The sequence below is a fragment of the Pelodiscus sinensis genome, chromosome 16 (assembly GCF_049634645.1).
Source record: "Pelodiscus sinensis isolate JC-2024 chromosome 16, ASM4963464v1, whole genome shotgun sequence".
In the NCBI taxonomy this organism is placed as follows: domain Eukaryota; kingdom Metazoa; phylum Chordata; order Testudines; family Trionychidae; genus Pelodiscus; species Pelodiscus sinensis.
In genome coordinates this window covers 724,018-739,729 of record NC_134726.1, presented here as the reverse complement: position 1 = coordinate 739,729, position 15,712 = coordinate 724,018, and the positions used below count along the sequence as shown (strand labels likewise).

Sequence of the window (15,712 nt, the reverse complement as noted above, 5' to 3'; positions counted from 1 at the left end):
GCTCACTCCATCCTCCCTCCTTTCCTCCCCCATTCTCCCTTCCTCCTTCTCCCATCCTCCCTCACTTTCACCAGGCTGGGGCAGAGGGTGGGGGTGCAGGCTCTGGTCTTGGATTAAGAGATTGCAAGTGCAAGAGGGGCTCTGAGCTGAACTTGGGTCAGGCACTTGGGATGCTGGAGGGGGTTCAGGTTCTGGGTGCAGGCTCTGGGAGGGTGTTTGGATGCACGGGTACTCGGCTAGGGCAAAGGCTTGGGGTGCAGAAGTAGGTTCATGACTGGGGTAGGGTTTCAGGATGTGGGCTCCAGCTGGACTCTGCTTACCTCAGGTGGCTCCTGGGTGGTGGTGCAGTGGGGCTAAGGCAGGCTTACCCCAACCCTGGCCCTGCACCACTCCCAAAAGCAGCCAGCAAACGCCATCCCAAGTCCTGTTGTGTCCCCTCTCTGCTCTGGTGAGAAAAAATACAGAGTGGAAGGGGACACCTTGACATCAGCACCCCTCTTCTGCCCTGCCCTGCACAGCAAGCAGGAGGCTTCTGAGGGGACAGCTCCAAGCAAAGGGCAAGAAGTGTGCAGCAGTCTTGGGTTGGGAGGGGACGGGAGAAAGACAGCTGATGTGCAGGCACTTGATAGCCTCTTGGCCAAACCAGTCCGGATCCCCTGTCTGAGACTCCAAGATCTACCAGTAGATCCCAATCTACTGGTTGGTGACAACTGGTATAGTTGGACATCTAAAAAAAAATTAATTCAGAAGGTAAAAAGAGGACTGCATTCAAAAAAACACTTCCCTGCTTTGAATCACACCTCCTCTTCACTCCAATGGAAGAGTTCAGAAGAGACTGTATACAGAAGATGGAATTATTTAGAATTCCGCTCTACTAAATAATGTGGTTGCTTACTTGTGCCCTTTTTTAATCAATTGAGTTTGTTTTAAGTTCCGCTCTTGCAGCTCTTAGTTCAATAGTTTACTCATGTGCACAGCAGCATTCAATATTGTGTTTACATTTTTTTTGGCTATGCAGTGTATATGTACTTCTATTGTATTCCAGTTTAGGGACTGCCAGTATAGGGACTGCAACTTGCATCATTCTGATAATATCTCTGGAGAGAGATTGGTGAGATTATCTTCTGTATCTCTGGAAATGAATAATTGACCCACTCTAGCCTACCTTATGTTTGCCTGCTGACCTTCCCACTGAGAGGTACTGCTGCTTTTCATAACTTTCAGCAACTCATCCGCCTTGTGTGTTATAGGTGAAATCCTTGCAAAACATCATACAATCAAAAAATCGGACTTTTTTTTTTTTTAATTCTCTATGATTTTTCCCCTTTATATGTGACCTCTTGCAATGCTTCTAAATTCTGTTTTGTTATCTAAAGGTATAGATAATGGAGGGACCTCATCCTGTAGTACATCAGGAATTCCTCCCAGCACTCCTGCTGGGACTTCTAAGACTGCCACAAGAAATTTGGGGACCTCAAGTGGGGAGAAGGAGGAAGGAAAAAAGGTCAGACGTCAATGGGAATCATGGAGCACAGAGGACAAGAATACCTTCTTTGAAGGACTTTATGAGGTGTGTGGAAGAAGAAGGGCAGGCAGGTGGTCTGGGTACTTCTTATGGGGCTCATGCTTGACTGGCTTAGTTTTGTTCAAATGAAAGCTTGATTTGGGAGTTTGTAGAGGATGATATTTCAGATTGATTTTGTATGCACACACATCGTGTATACAGGTGAGCATGCTGGCTGCATAATGCATGTGAAAAAGATCGGACTGGAAGGGACCTTGAGAAGACAAATCTATCTATCTTGCACTGAGAGAGAACCAAAGCTATCTACTTAAAAGTATCAGGCACTATGGAACCTGAAAAATAAATATGTTTACTATATGCATTCAACCCCCCCAACCTCATTCTCTTACCTTGTCCATAGAATATGCACATGTTTAAGGTTGTCTGTCAAAATAAAGTTGTCTGCCTCCTGATATAATCGACAAAGTTGCACCATTCCTTGACATTGCTAGGGCCATTTCTCTATTTTATTCCACCTTTATTCTACCTGGAAAAGCAAAATGTTAAATTCTCAGCAGGAACTTCTTAGTAGATGTGAGCATTCCATAATAAACACAGAAGCAGCTAAAATTAAATCATATGATGTTTTGTATTTTATTTGCATTTATAAAACGTTTGTTATAAAAACACAATTTAACAGTGATGTAAATTGTTTGCAGTGGGGAAAAATACATATGTTGCCCCTATTCCAACCGTCAGAAATAAAGTATATATAATTTTGCTGCAAAGCAGCAACATAATCTCAATTCTTTAATATAGAGCTTTACTGAATCTTGTACTTTTTCAGCACGGGAAGGACTTTGAAGCTATTCAGAACAATATTGCCCTGAAGTACAAGAAGAAAGGCAAACCAGCAAGTATGGTGAAGAACAAAGAGCAGGTCCGGCACTTCTACTACCGCACCTGGCACAAGATCTCTAAATATATTGATTTTGATAATGGTGAGTATGCAGAGGAAGTGGATTCCATGGCCAGCTGAGGTTCTGGAATGAGTCTTCCTTCTTGTGGGAGTTGGAGTTCTGTCTTTTTATATGGTCTGAGTGCACAAGAAATGATGAAGAGAAATAAATATCATGTACTCTTAAGATATCACTGAATACTTTGTACTGTTTTTGTCAAGGCCACAAGTAGGCTCACTCACAAATTTAAAACAAAATATTTTCCAACAGCTATCTGCAAAATAAGACCATTCCTCTGTTACTGAACCCACACAAGTATAATAAATGACCACCTAACTATTGACCTTAAACAGCAAAAAGATAAGAGCTGTATCTTCCAACATATTCTGCATGTCACCATTCCAAGGGTTCAACATGGATGTTAGCCAGGCAGAGCATTGTAGCTAGACATGACATCAGTAATCCCAAATTCTTGAGCCAAGCAAAATCCAGTAAGAAGAAAATTGTCTGCGTGTTAACTAGGGATGTAATATCCTGTTTAGTTAACTAATTAAATGTTAAGTTTAACCAGTTAGCTGATTAAACAGAGGTAGTGTGCTCCAGCGACATGCAGGGCTGGAGCAGCTCTGTGCCCATGGCAGCTGCTCCTGGGTAACAGTTAACCATTACCTGGAAAGCATCTCCTGTTAAGAGTGGTGCTTACCAATAACTAGTTACTGGTGGCCTAGCTGGAGCAGCCTCCCATCCATAGTAAGGTGGACCCGACCAGACCTGGGGTAGAGCAGCCGCAGTGTGGTGGGCCTGGCTGGGCTGAAGCAGACCTTCATCTCCAGCCTAGCCAGGCCCAGCATGCCTTGGGGAGTGGTCCGTGCCAGGCTGCTGGGCCATACTGTGGGCCAGGGGCCAGTTAAGCATTACATTTCACCTGTTAATTGATTAAATGGGATTTTACATCTCTCATGTTAATATATTACTGAAAAATTCAACTTTTCTTGCACTCATCCATTTAATATACCTCTAAGTTACTTTATTTCAGTGAATCAACAATGCAAGAATCCTAAGCATTGTATGTTCTCTCCCTCCTTGTTGGACAGTAGTGGGGAAACTGCTTGTCATGGTAATTAGTGCTGAAGTCCTGAGTGTTAGAAGATACTACATTTTAGTGGAATTAGATTTTTTTTTTTAAGTCCATCATCTAGATGAGTAGCGAGTCTGTCATCTTGACTAGTGCTGGGAGACTGGGAGCATGGCTACCAGCATTGTAGCCTGGTTCACACTGGCTCTTTACAGTGCTGTAACTTGCTGTGCTGAGGGGAATGTTTTATGAATTCACTTGAATTATATGTACTTTGTAAAGGTGAAACTGACACTTTATGCAGTGTTGTCACTTTCTGGCTCAGGGGTATGAAAAAATATCTCCCTGAGCACAGCAAGTTACAGCACTGTAAAGAGCCAGTGTGAACCAGGCCACAAGTCTGGGAGCCACACTCCCAGCGCTGTTAGCTATGCCCCTCAGAGGTGGTTTACGTAGAGCGCTGTTATGACTGTGCTTTAAACGTAAGTGTAGACAAATACCAGGATCCAGGACTGCTGCAAATAACCTTGTCTAAATGATGGATATAAAAAAAAATCTGTATCACAGTGTGTGAATTCCATTAAAATGTAGTATCTTCCAATATTCAAAAGAACTAATCAGGAGTGCCTCTTAGCAAGTTGAGCAGCAAGTACAGGTGCCCTTAGCTGTCATAGCCAACTGATCCTGTAATCTAGTTGTGTATTGTTCTATCTAGAAGGTGGCTAAATACATTTGCCCTTAAACAATTCTTTAACTTTTGCGATAGTCCCCGCAATCAGTTCATCCTAAGGATGTGAATGACTAGTCGACTATCTGATAAGCAAATGCTTAGCGGATACTCGGCACGCTAGTCGACTAGTGGTTCCCCCTGCCCCACCGCTGCCTCTATCTGAAAGAGGCAGCAAGGGGGGGAAAGAGGAAGGAGTGCTTCAAAGCAGTAGTGCTGCACAGAGCCTGGAGTCAGCTCCCCTGCTGACTCCGGGCTCCATGCTGCACTACCACTTTGAAACACTGCGTGACGCATAGGGTCAGTGGGAACTGCTTGAGTCCCCCTGCAGGCTCCATGCTCCCCGCAGAGCTTTTGCCTTCAAAATGTAGCAACAGCCCTGGGACTGTTGCTACACTTCAAAGGTGGAGGTGCCCTTATTGACAAATTGAACAATTGATACAAATTGCATTGACAATTCAGTTAGCCAAATAATCTAAATTTAACATCTCTAGTTCATCCCATTAATTTTTACCAGTATAACCACTCTTGCTAATGAAATGTGCTTGTCTGAGAGAAACGTAAGACTTTCAGTGCTGATGACCAATTCCAAATGTTCTATAGCATGTGTTAAAACATGCTTCTGGGGAAAGCAGAAGAAACATATAAATAAATGCTCCGTAGTAAAATCTCTTTTAAAAATTGATTGTTCTTCTCCCTAAGATTAGGATGTTGAAGAGGATTTCCATTTGTAAAGCACAGTTAGCATAGATATTCTTTGAGTGTTCTCTCTATATACAGAAGATGGCCACAGTTTAGTTTAATGACCCTGCAAATCCAGCATTGGAAGAAACCTATCTCCATATAACTTCAGAAGTCCTTCCAAGATAGATGGTCAGTTTTGGGCTGGGTAAGCAGAAACGAATAAATGAAGGTAATATCCCTAACTCTACAAGGCATAAAGCCATCTTAGTTGCTTGTGGTAGAGGCTTAAGAATCTGTGAAGCATGTGGCTAAATTTTTGAGTACTGGTGAAAATGCATATGGCTGAATTTTAGAGTTATTGGTAGGCTGTAAATCAAAGAAAAATGCAGTACTTACTGCAGCATAGGATGTAAATATTTCTTTATCTGACTTGTATGCCAAAGGATATTTTTACCACCAGCCATGAATATATGCTACCACAATACAAGTAAAATGCAAACACTAATGTATTTTCTTTTTGGAAGAAAAAATCCTGCATATTGCCCAACAATTAGAAAATATACATATATAAAATGTCAAGATGTACTTGTATATTACAGATTGTGTGTGTGTCAGTCAGTCAGTCACTGAACACGTTTGGATTTTCCAGAAGACAGCAGTGTGTCTTGAAACTGAATTTGACTGTAGCCATAATGTGATGATAGAGTTGTGGAGTAATAGCAAATTGTCACAGCTAACATGAGCTTATTTTGCTGAAAGACTGTTTGTTAAAATTCTGTGAAATCTGTTTTGATCCTATATAAAAATGTTGGGTTTCCCAGACATAAAACCACAGTTTTGAAGTATACACTCCTGTGACTTGGCATTACAGTGAAATTGGACTTAGTGCTATCTGCAGAGAGATCTTTGTGTATTCATTAAATATGTGGATTTTTGTGCCTTTCATTGAGGGTGTTTTTGTTGGAAAGATACATGGTATATTGTGACTCATGGCATATCTGCAGTGAGGGTTCTTTCTCTCTGGCTACATCTAAACTACACCCCTGTCGGCAGAGGGATGTAAATTAGACTTTTCGAAAGTGCAAATGAAGTGGGGATTTAAATATTTAAATCCCTGCTTCATTTGCGCTTTCGAAACATCTGATTTACATCCCTCTGCCGACAGAGGGGTGTAGTTTAGACATAGCCTCTGTGTCTCGTATATCTCACTTGGCACTTCTTTTCTTTTGCAGTGTTTTCTCAAGGCCTGAAAAAATCCTCCCTGGAGCTTTATGGCTTAGTCTGTTATGGGGAACTAAGGAAGAAGATTGGGGGCTGTGAGTATAAATGTCTTCTACGATGGAAATTTATTGTTGGGTGTTTTCCAATTGTAGAATCATGGAGTTCTTCCTTCAGGGCTCTGATGTGCTTTGATGGCTTTCAGAATGTCTGCCCATTATATCTGGGTACAGATGTTTGCCATGAAGCTTTCTTAAGGAGTGTGTGTTTGTTTTTCTATGAGAATTTTTTTGTCCAGTCACATGGGATTTCCTTTTTTCTTTAACAGCTCTATTTAGCCTTCTTTCTGTAGACAATACAGAAAACACAGGCCTGATTTTTTTTTTTTTTTTTAAAACCATCTACTGTTTTGTAGGTGAAATATGTTTAATTTATACATCTGGCTACCTGGTTGTTCCTGCAAATCAAATAATTGAAGATGTAAACTGTATCATGTGAATCTTCCATTATTTGTTCCTTCAAAATCAGTCTGGGATGGTGCTAGTCTCTGAATCAGGCCTTAAATATTTATATAACAAAATACTGAAAATTAATAAATCTTACATTATGTTCGGTAACATTCCTTCTAAATCAACCAACTTTTGCAATCTACTCTAGTTTGTCCAAGTGTTTCATTCAGTCTAGTCCCAAGCATTTTGTATGGGGCCAGTGCCCTAACAGGAATGGTACAGCATCTACATGTATGGCTTTGCTCGTGGGATATGGGAATTAAATGTAGCATATTCTTAACTTTTATGTCCTTGTAAAGGTTGGATTATTTATAACATAAACAACCAAGAAGGCATCATCAGTGGATCATTTAAATTCTTGCTGTATAGTGCTGCATCTGGGGGCTTTTTACTATATTCTCTCCTCACTTGGGGATTTTACTGTATTGTCTCATGAATTGGACAGTTTGGACTGTTCACACTCACGTTGTTCTGGTAGGATCTTCAGTGTATTCATTCATCTTGAAGAGCAATGTTGATGATCTTCATGACAAAGGCAGGGCAGGTTGCATTGTCAGTAGAAAACACCAACAGTGTATCTCCCTCTTCTCCTCATTCTGTGACAAGGAGCATCAGCTGACCTCAGCTTGGCAGTGACTGGAAGTAGTGTCACCTAGTCATCTTGGTGACTTGTGCATGTTGTCTACACATCTGTAGTATTATCTAATAATTTTTGCATCCTCTTATGTACCATCTTCACTATCACCATGAAAATTCTCTTTCTGCTTGTCCAATAGACCTGAGTAGCAAGCTCCCCCTCCCAGGTCTGCTCTGCTGCTTGCTGGAATCAGCTTATTTCCCTTTCCTTTGGAAATCCCAGAAATTGCAGGTGCCATGGAAGGATGAAAGCATGTCAGGAATAATTTCCAGCAGTGTTGGGGAAAGGTCAATTCTTCAGCAAATAGAACAAGGATTTGCTACCTTTAGAGAATATAAATCAAGTTATCACAATGGGCATTCCAAAATGTGTAGTACATTGCAGAGGATGTGGGTGTATGTGTGTTTTTTCTTTTACTGCATCCAAACCTGTGAAGGCTTCAGGCTTCTGTACAGTGCTATGCTACTTAGCAACAGATTCAGAACATGAAGAATAGAAAGCTTTGCTGTCAATACTGCAGTATCAGATCCACACCCAGAAACATAGAACTGATGAACTTTGGTCTTTTAATCTGTGACTGAAATGTAATTAATACAGCAGAATGTGTATAAACCCTACGTGTCTTAAACTGAATTGTACTGTCCTGAAGCATATGAATAGAACCTGTTCAGGAACTTTACATTGTATCTCTGGTATTATTATGTTACAATGGGAAGATGCTTTTTATTAATACAAAATCATAAACTATAAGGTGAACAGGCATGATTATCATTTGTGTCCGGTTATTTAATTGTAACATATTATATTTTGTTTTCTTTTTCATTTAAAGGTATGGATGATAAAAATGCAACAAAACTTAATGAGCTCATTCAAATTGGGTAAGTAAGATTTTTTTTTTTCCCCAAATAATAAAATTGGACCATAAAGCAGCTTGATTGCTAAGTTCACGGTCCAGTGCATGGAGCATTTATTACATTGTAGGGGCTGTAATTTGATTTAATATTCTGAAAAATATGAAATAATTTTGTTTCATATTTTTCCCTCCCTTTTTCAGGGAGGCACCAAGGCAGGGTCCCCTAATGTGGATGCGCTATCTTGATTTAGAGCCCCAGGAGGCACTAGGGAAGAATAACTTTAGAATGGCCCTAGTGAGGAGCTATTTCGACATAGCAGCAATGGAGCATCCACACACACCCTCTTCCAAAAGAGCTTTTTCAGAAGGTGTTATTCCTCGTGGAACGAGGTTTGGCAACATCGGGAAAAGTCCTCCGTTATTTCGATTTTCTTTCTAAATAAAGCAATTGCTGTGTGGACACTAGTATTGTTTTTGCATAATAACGTCCATTATTCAGGAAAAACGGTGCAGTGTAGACGCACCCCTAATTTCTGTGTGCGTCAAGTACCCACACAGAGCAGTGTGCAGATGTTAAATGTGTTAGAAATTGTGTGGTAATAGGAGCTATATACGTGGGTAAATGGAAGTTCTGTGTCTAAACTGAGAGAAATTTAAAACAAAATAAACGCCATCAATAGTAATACATATAGAGACTCTGACAAATCAGAGAACTCAAATAATTAGAGATAATGTTAATAGAATGAATAAGACATTTTTAATTTTGCTTGTAGTCTGAGTTAAACAGAGAGGCTACGTCTATACTGGCCCCTTTTCCGGCAGGGGCATGTTAATTTCAGCTATCGTAGTAGGGAAATCTGCGGGGGATTTAAATATCCCCCGCGGCATTTAAATAAAAATGTCCGCCGCTTTTTTCCGGCTTTTAGAAAAGCCGGAAAAGAGCGTCTACACTGGCCCCGATCCTCCGGAAAAAGCGCCCTTTTCCGGAGGCTCTTATTCCTACTCCTTCTGAAAAAGCTCTTTTGGAAGAGGGTGTGTGTGGATGCTCCATTGCTGCTATGTCAAAATAGCTCCTCACTAGGGCCATTCTAAAGTTATTCTTCCCTAGTGCCTCCTGGGGCTCTAAATCAAGATAGCGCATCCACATTAGGGGACCCTGCCTTGGTGCCTCCCTGAAAAAGGGAGGGAAAAATATGAAACAAAATTATTTCATATTTTTCAGAATATTAAATCAAATTACAGCCCCTACAATGTAATAAATTCCTTCAAAGTAGGAATAAGAGCCTCCGGAAAAGGGCGCTTTTTCCGGAGGATCGGGGCCAGTGTAGACGCTCTTTTCCGGCTTTTCTAAAAGCCGGAAAAAAGCGGCGGACATTTTTATTTAAATGCCGCGGGGGATATTTAAATCCCCCGCGGATTTCCCTACTACGATAGCTGAAATTAACATGCCCCTGCCGGAAAAGGGGCCAGTGTAGACGAGCCCAGAGGGTTGCTTTGTTTGGTGTAGGAATAATGTTGCAAAGTGCTGAGATTCAGCTCCCTTTGATTTTGCTGGGCATTGAGTGCTTGAATATATTGTAGGATTAGAGTCGATATACTTAAGTCATGTTTGATAACTCTCAATTAATTTGTCAATACCTGAGTCAAATGGGAATCTATACTGAAGAAAGCCCAAAACACCACAAATTCTGTTTCAGCAGATGGGAAATGCTGTGGATGTGAATGAATACAGGTTGAATCACTCTAGTCTGGCACCCTTGGGACCTAACTGGTGCCTAATCAGAATTTGCCTGACTGTAGGAGGTTAACATTGTCTAGCAGCATTACCAGCACTTCTGCTGCTTACTGGGATGTTAGAAGATATTTTTAAGGGTAAATTAGAGCTAAATAGCCACTCAGAACACTGAAAACCAGGACTGGTGGCTGTAAAGAAACTTTATGGGACTACAGGAAACTTGGCCACACCTGTGTTTATTGGACACCCGTCTGTCTAAAATCATGTCAGACCACAGATGTTACCTGACTAGACAGTGCCAGATTGGAGAAGTTCAGCCTGTATTAAAGATTCTTAATCTTTGTGGAATGTCAGTTTTTAAATATTCAATTCTTTGTTAGGTTTGGAAACAACAGTGGTTAAAAGAAATCAAGAAGAAAGCAGGAAGAGCATATTTTTAAGCTAACTGCTTGAGTTACAGGCGGTTGCTGTTTTGATACTCATTCATCTGTCATGTTGTTTTCAATTAATTAAACTACTCCTCTCCCTATCCCTGCTGTGCCATATGTTTTAATTAGGAAGCGGGCTTCTTCAGCCATATTTAATTTTACACTAGTTGAAAGTTGCTATAAGTGATTATTGGACTCCTTCCTAGATTTTTTTTTTTTTAAGATCTCGTGCCTTACTGAAAAGGGAGTAAGAAGAATTATTCTGACACAGCAGGACATGTAAACTTGGAGGAGAGCTCATCTAGCTCATCTTTCATTTTAAAGAGGGGTGAAGAATAAACATTTTCAGTGCTCATGTCATGAAATAGTATCCAGTACAGCAGGGCCCACAGGCTGTGTTGAGTAAGCTCTGTGGTACAGACATGATGAATTTGCAGGTGTCTCATCTTTAGAAATTAGCTACCTAGGTAAATACGTAGTTTTAGTGGATCATAATTTGATTTCTTGCTTCTAAACTGTGGTAGCCCATGAAATACAAAGAGTAATTTGATGTGTTCCTCCAACAGTAGTGCTGCCAAAAGTTTTTCCTTTATCTTAGTTCCTTCATTCTTGATTTATTCTATTAATTTATTTGCCCTATCTCTGTTATTTCTGCACTTTTACATCTGATTTTCAGATTTATTTAGGGCATAAGCTTTCATGGTAAATCTCACTTGATTAGATGAATTGGAGTGGAAATTAGAGGCAAAGGTATAAAAATATAATGAGAGAATTTACTTATCAAATGTAGGACTAGTGTTAATGAGGCTAACCAAGTCTGGGTGGATGTGGCTCATTCACAGAAGCTGATGAGGAGATGTGAATATCAAGAGAGGGGAAATTGCCTTTGTAGTGTGTGTGTGTGTTAAATTTAGTTGTACTGAATTTGCAGATGAATTGGAGTTCAGCTGTTTCCCTTTGTAATGGGGTTTTGATTTTTTTTTTCCAGAAGGATGGCTACTTTTAAATCTATTACTGAATGTCCAGGGAGGTTAAAGTGTTCTCCTACAGGATTATGTGTGTTACCTTTCTTAATCTCTGATTTATGTCCATTTATCCTTTTGCGCAGATACTGTTTGATTTGGCCAGTATACATGGCAGAGGGGCATTGCTGGCACTTGATGGCATAGATCACGTTAGCAGAAGTGCAGGTGGATAAGCCCCTGATGGTGTGGCTCATGTGGTTAGGTTGTGTTATGGTGTCACTTGTGTAGATAGATGTGGACAGTATTGGCAACAGGGTTTGTTGCAGAGAGAGGTTTCTGTGGTGGTATATGTATGTGCTGGTATTTGCTTCAGGTTGAGGAGCTGTCTGTAGGTGTGGACTGGCTTGTCCCCAAACGTCGATTAGTGAAGGATTGTTTTCCTGGATAGTTTGTAGATTCAGTGATGTGCTGGGGGCTCTAGGTGATAACCAGTGAAGTTCTGTTTTACTTCTTGGGCCTGTCCTGAAGTAGGTGACTTTTGGATACTCATCTGCCTCTGATCTGTGGCTTGTGGCTACTCAGAACTCTGGGACTACAGCTGGTATTTCCAGGAGTCATCCATAGTGGGTAGGCAGCTGTAGGCAGCGCTTTCCACACCAACACTGAAGTGGAAAATGTCATTGATGTCTCTGGAAGTCACTGATTCAGTGACAAAAATCTTAGTCTCATCCATAATTTGTTAAATTTAGTTGGAGACTTTCCACTGTGTTTAGTTGGATCAGGTTGTAAGTGCAGATGTGATGCTGCTGATGGTTTTCCACTGTACATAAAAGCATAAGAAAGGCTGTACTGGGTCAGATCAAAGCTCTGTCTAGCCCAGTATCTAGTCTTCTGACAGAGACCAATGCCAGGTGCTCCACAGGGGATGAAACAGAACAGGCAGTCATCAGATGATCCACTCCCTGTTGCCCATTCTCGGCTTCTGACAGACCGAGGCCAGGGACACCATCTCTGCCCATCTGGGCTAATAGCCATTGATGGACCTCCATGTATTTATCTAGCTCTTTTTTGTGCCCTATTAAAGTCCTTGTGTTCACAATGTCCTTTGACAAGGAATTCCACATGATTGTGCTTTATGTGAAGAAATACTTCCTATTGTTTGTTTTTAAACCTGCTGCCTATTAATTTCATGTGGTGGCCCCTAGTTCTTGTATTATGGGAACAAGTAAATAACTTTTCCTTATTCACTATCTCCACATCAGTCATGATTTTCTAGACATTTATCCTATCCCCCTCCCCCTTAGTCATCTCTTTTTCCAAGCTGAAAAGTCCCAGTCTCCATAATCTCTTCTCATATAGCAGCCATTCCCCGCTCATAATTTTTGTTGCCCTTTTCTGAACTTTTTCCAATGCCAAAATATCTTTTTTTTTTTTTTTTTTAAGATTAGGTGGCCACATCCACATGCAGTATTCAAGATGTGGGCATACCATGGATTTAAATAGAGGCAGTATAATATTCTCTGTTTTATTATTATTTTACAAATTATTTCTAACATTGTTTGCTTTTTTGATGACTGCTGTACATTGAGTGAGTGTTTTTCAGAGAACTATCCACAATGACTTCAAGATCTCTCTTGAGAGATAACTGATTTAGTTCCCATCATTTTATAAATTTAATTGGGATTTTATTTTCCAATATGCATTGCTTTGCATTTATCAACATGAAAATTCATCTGCCATTTTGTTGCCCAGTCGCCTAGTTTTGTGAGATCGTTTTGAAACTCACGACAGTCTGCTTTAGGCTTAACAATCGAGCAATTTCATATCATCTGCAAATTTTGCCACTTCACTGTTTACTCCATCTTCAGATTATTTATGAATATGTATGGACTCCTGAGGGACATCACTAGTTACTTCTCCATTCTGAAAACTGACCTTTTGTTCCTTTTTAGCTAGTTATCAATCCACGAGAGGATCTTCCCTCTTATCGCTTAACAGCTTACTTTGCTTAAGAGCCTTTGCTGAGGGACCTTGTCAAAGACTTTCTGAAAATCTAAATACACTATATCCACTGGTTCCCTTTTTTCCACATACTTTGTTGACGCCCTCTCCCAAAAAAAAAGAATTCTAGTAGATTGGTGAGGAATGATTTCCCTTTGCAAAAAACTAGGGATGTTAAAATGCGTTTATTTAGGTAAATATGTAACCACTGAAAATGTCAGTATTTACGTGTGGGGAGAGGTGGTTCCGTGGGAGCTGGTATGCATGGGGAACTGGTTTAAAAGCTGGCTTTCTGCACATGCCAGCTGCTGCCTGCCACTTTTGTGCTGCTGCCTCTGATAGAGGCACCAGTGCAGGGAGGCAGGCAGGAGCTGATTTTTAAACCGGCTCCCTGCACGGACTGGCTTTTCCCCTGCCGCGTGGTGCTGCTGCCTCTATATCGGAGCTAGCCTGCCAGCTCAAGTTTTAAATGCAGAGTGCACGGAGTGGGGGTTGTTGCGGTTAACCGGTAAGCAATTGCTTATCAGTTACATGGTTATCCAGCTAGCCACTAACATTCCTAGTTGTGATACCTTTTTACCTAGCATAGACAGGACTTTGGTGTATTTCTGTTGCTGGAAGCATTGTGAATCTCCTATAAATTAGTGCTTTAGAAGGTTACAAAGTATCAGAATGCAAGGACATTTGTAAGAGTTACTATAAAAGTAGACAACCTTGCAATTCATTTAAGTTTTTGTTATTGCTATTTTGAGGGAAGGACAAATAATAAATATTGAACAAAGATGACAGATCTCGAGAACTTTTTGTTGACTGCAGACTAGATCTTTCCAAACTCATTTCCCATTCCACACAGCATAGCTTAGGATAGAATTCTCAATGCTGTGATATTCCTGGCAGGACTGTGACTATCACAAATATTTGTAAACCTTTGTAGGTCCTCAAACACCAGTGGAAATTTGAAACTTGAGTCTGTAGTGGAAAAGTGGGTACTTGACATCATACACATCATACTCCTCATATCTGATGAGTCTGACACAAGGAGGTGGTTCTATGCTTGCCCAAAACAAAATGTTCGCTAGCTAAACTCAGGCAAAACAGTCTGTTAGAAGCATTCTCATCTGGGTTTGTTATCTTCCTAGAGGACAGTGAGAGAGAGTATGATTTCAGTCCTTGTGAATGATGTTCATTCATGCCAGTTCTGTCCTTGTTTGTATTTAATGATTAGGGGTTTGGAACAGGTCTCTTATGAGGAGAGATTAAAGAGACTGGGACTTTTCAGTTTGGAAAAGAGTAGACTAAGGGGGGATATGATAGAGGTCTATAAAATCATGAGTGGTGTGGAGAAAGTGAATAAGGAAAGGAAAGTTATTTACTTGTTCCCATAATAGAAGAACTAGAGGCCACCAAATGAAATTAATGGACAGCATGTTTAAAACAAATAAAACGACATTCTTCTTTGCACAGCGCATAGTCAATCTGTGGAACTCCTTGCCTGAGGAGGCTAGGACTATAACAGGGGTTAAGAGAACTAGATACATTCATGGAGGTTAAGTCCATTGATGGCTATTAGCCAGGATGGGTAAGGAACGGTGTCCCCAGCCTGTGTGTGTCAGAGGGTGGAGATGGATGGCAGGAGGGAGATCGCTTGATCATTCCCTGTTCGGTTCCCTCCCTCTGGGGCACCTGGCATTGGCCACTGTGGGCAGACAGGACACTGGGCTGGATGGGCCTTTGGTCGGACCCAGCCTGGCCGTTCTTATGTAAATCTACAGGAGGTTGATTTTTCAAGAGGACCCCTCAACTTCATGATCAGTAATATCTGTAGCAAGGATAAGGGGATCAAAACTCAAGTTGTGGGTGGGGGGGCACAATCTCTGCTGCAGAGGTCAGGAAGGAATCTCATTCTTCAACTGCTGCATGACAGAAACAGCCAGGTCTGAGGCATCAGGGATCGGTCCCTGCCAGAAACAGGCTCTGGAATTAAGAGGAGGCTCCAAACAATTCCAGGTTTTGGTTAATCTAAGAAAGGGCAGCAATGCTCTGTTTATAGCAGTTAAAGTACAGTGCATCAGTGGGAGGAATAGCAGCCCCTGTGTGTTGGAGAAGGCCCCGTGGCTGACCGCTTTGTAGCAGACCGAGGATAGGAAGCACTGTTCTGCAGCTTAGCAAGTAGCTTTTGTTTCAAGCAAGAAAGGGTTTTTATTTCATTTGAGAGGGTTTGTTTTTTGAGGAATCAGTCATCACCGCTTTTCTATCACAAAGTTCTATCAACAGATGCCAGTACAAAAAGAGTTCTCCTGTCTTCTGACAACTGAGTCAAAGGAAAATCTACCCTGTCAGCTCTGAAGTTTCTGAATCTGGAGAGGCCTGCAGCTTAACGGTTCAGACATCTGGATCTACTTCATTATTTGACCTGT

The 15,712-nt window shown here is 41.1% G+C and overlaps 1 protein-coding gene across 7 annotated transcripts in view; it reads left to right on the top strand.

Moving 5' to 3' along the window:
* The window catches only part of CRAMP1 (cramped chromatin regulator 1), an 84,143-nt gene that overhangs the window by 15,979 nt on the left and 52,452 nt on the right, over nucleotides 1–15,712 (top strand). For all 7 annotated transcript variants that reach the window (XM_075898994.1, XM_075898992.1, XM_075898991.1 and 4 more), the window contains 4 exons: nucleotides 1,377–1,570; nucleotides 2,352–2,505; nucleotides 6,182–6,265; nucleotides 8,143–8,191. In XM_075898994.1, coding sequence (XP_075755109.1) covers nucleotides 1,377–1,570; nucleotides 2,352–2,505; nucleotides 6,182–6,265; nucleotides 8,143–8,191 — 481 coding nt within the window. The remainder of the gene's footprint in view (nucleotides 1–1,376; nucleotides 1,571–2,351; nucleotides 2,506–6,181; nucleotides 6,266–8,142; nucleotides 8,192–15,712) is intronic.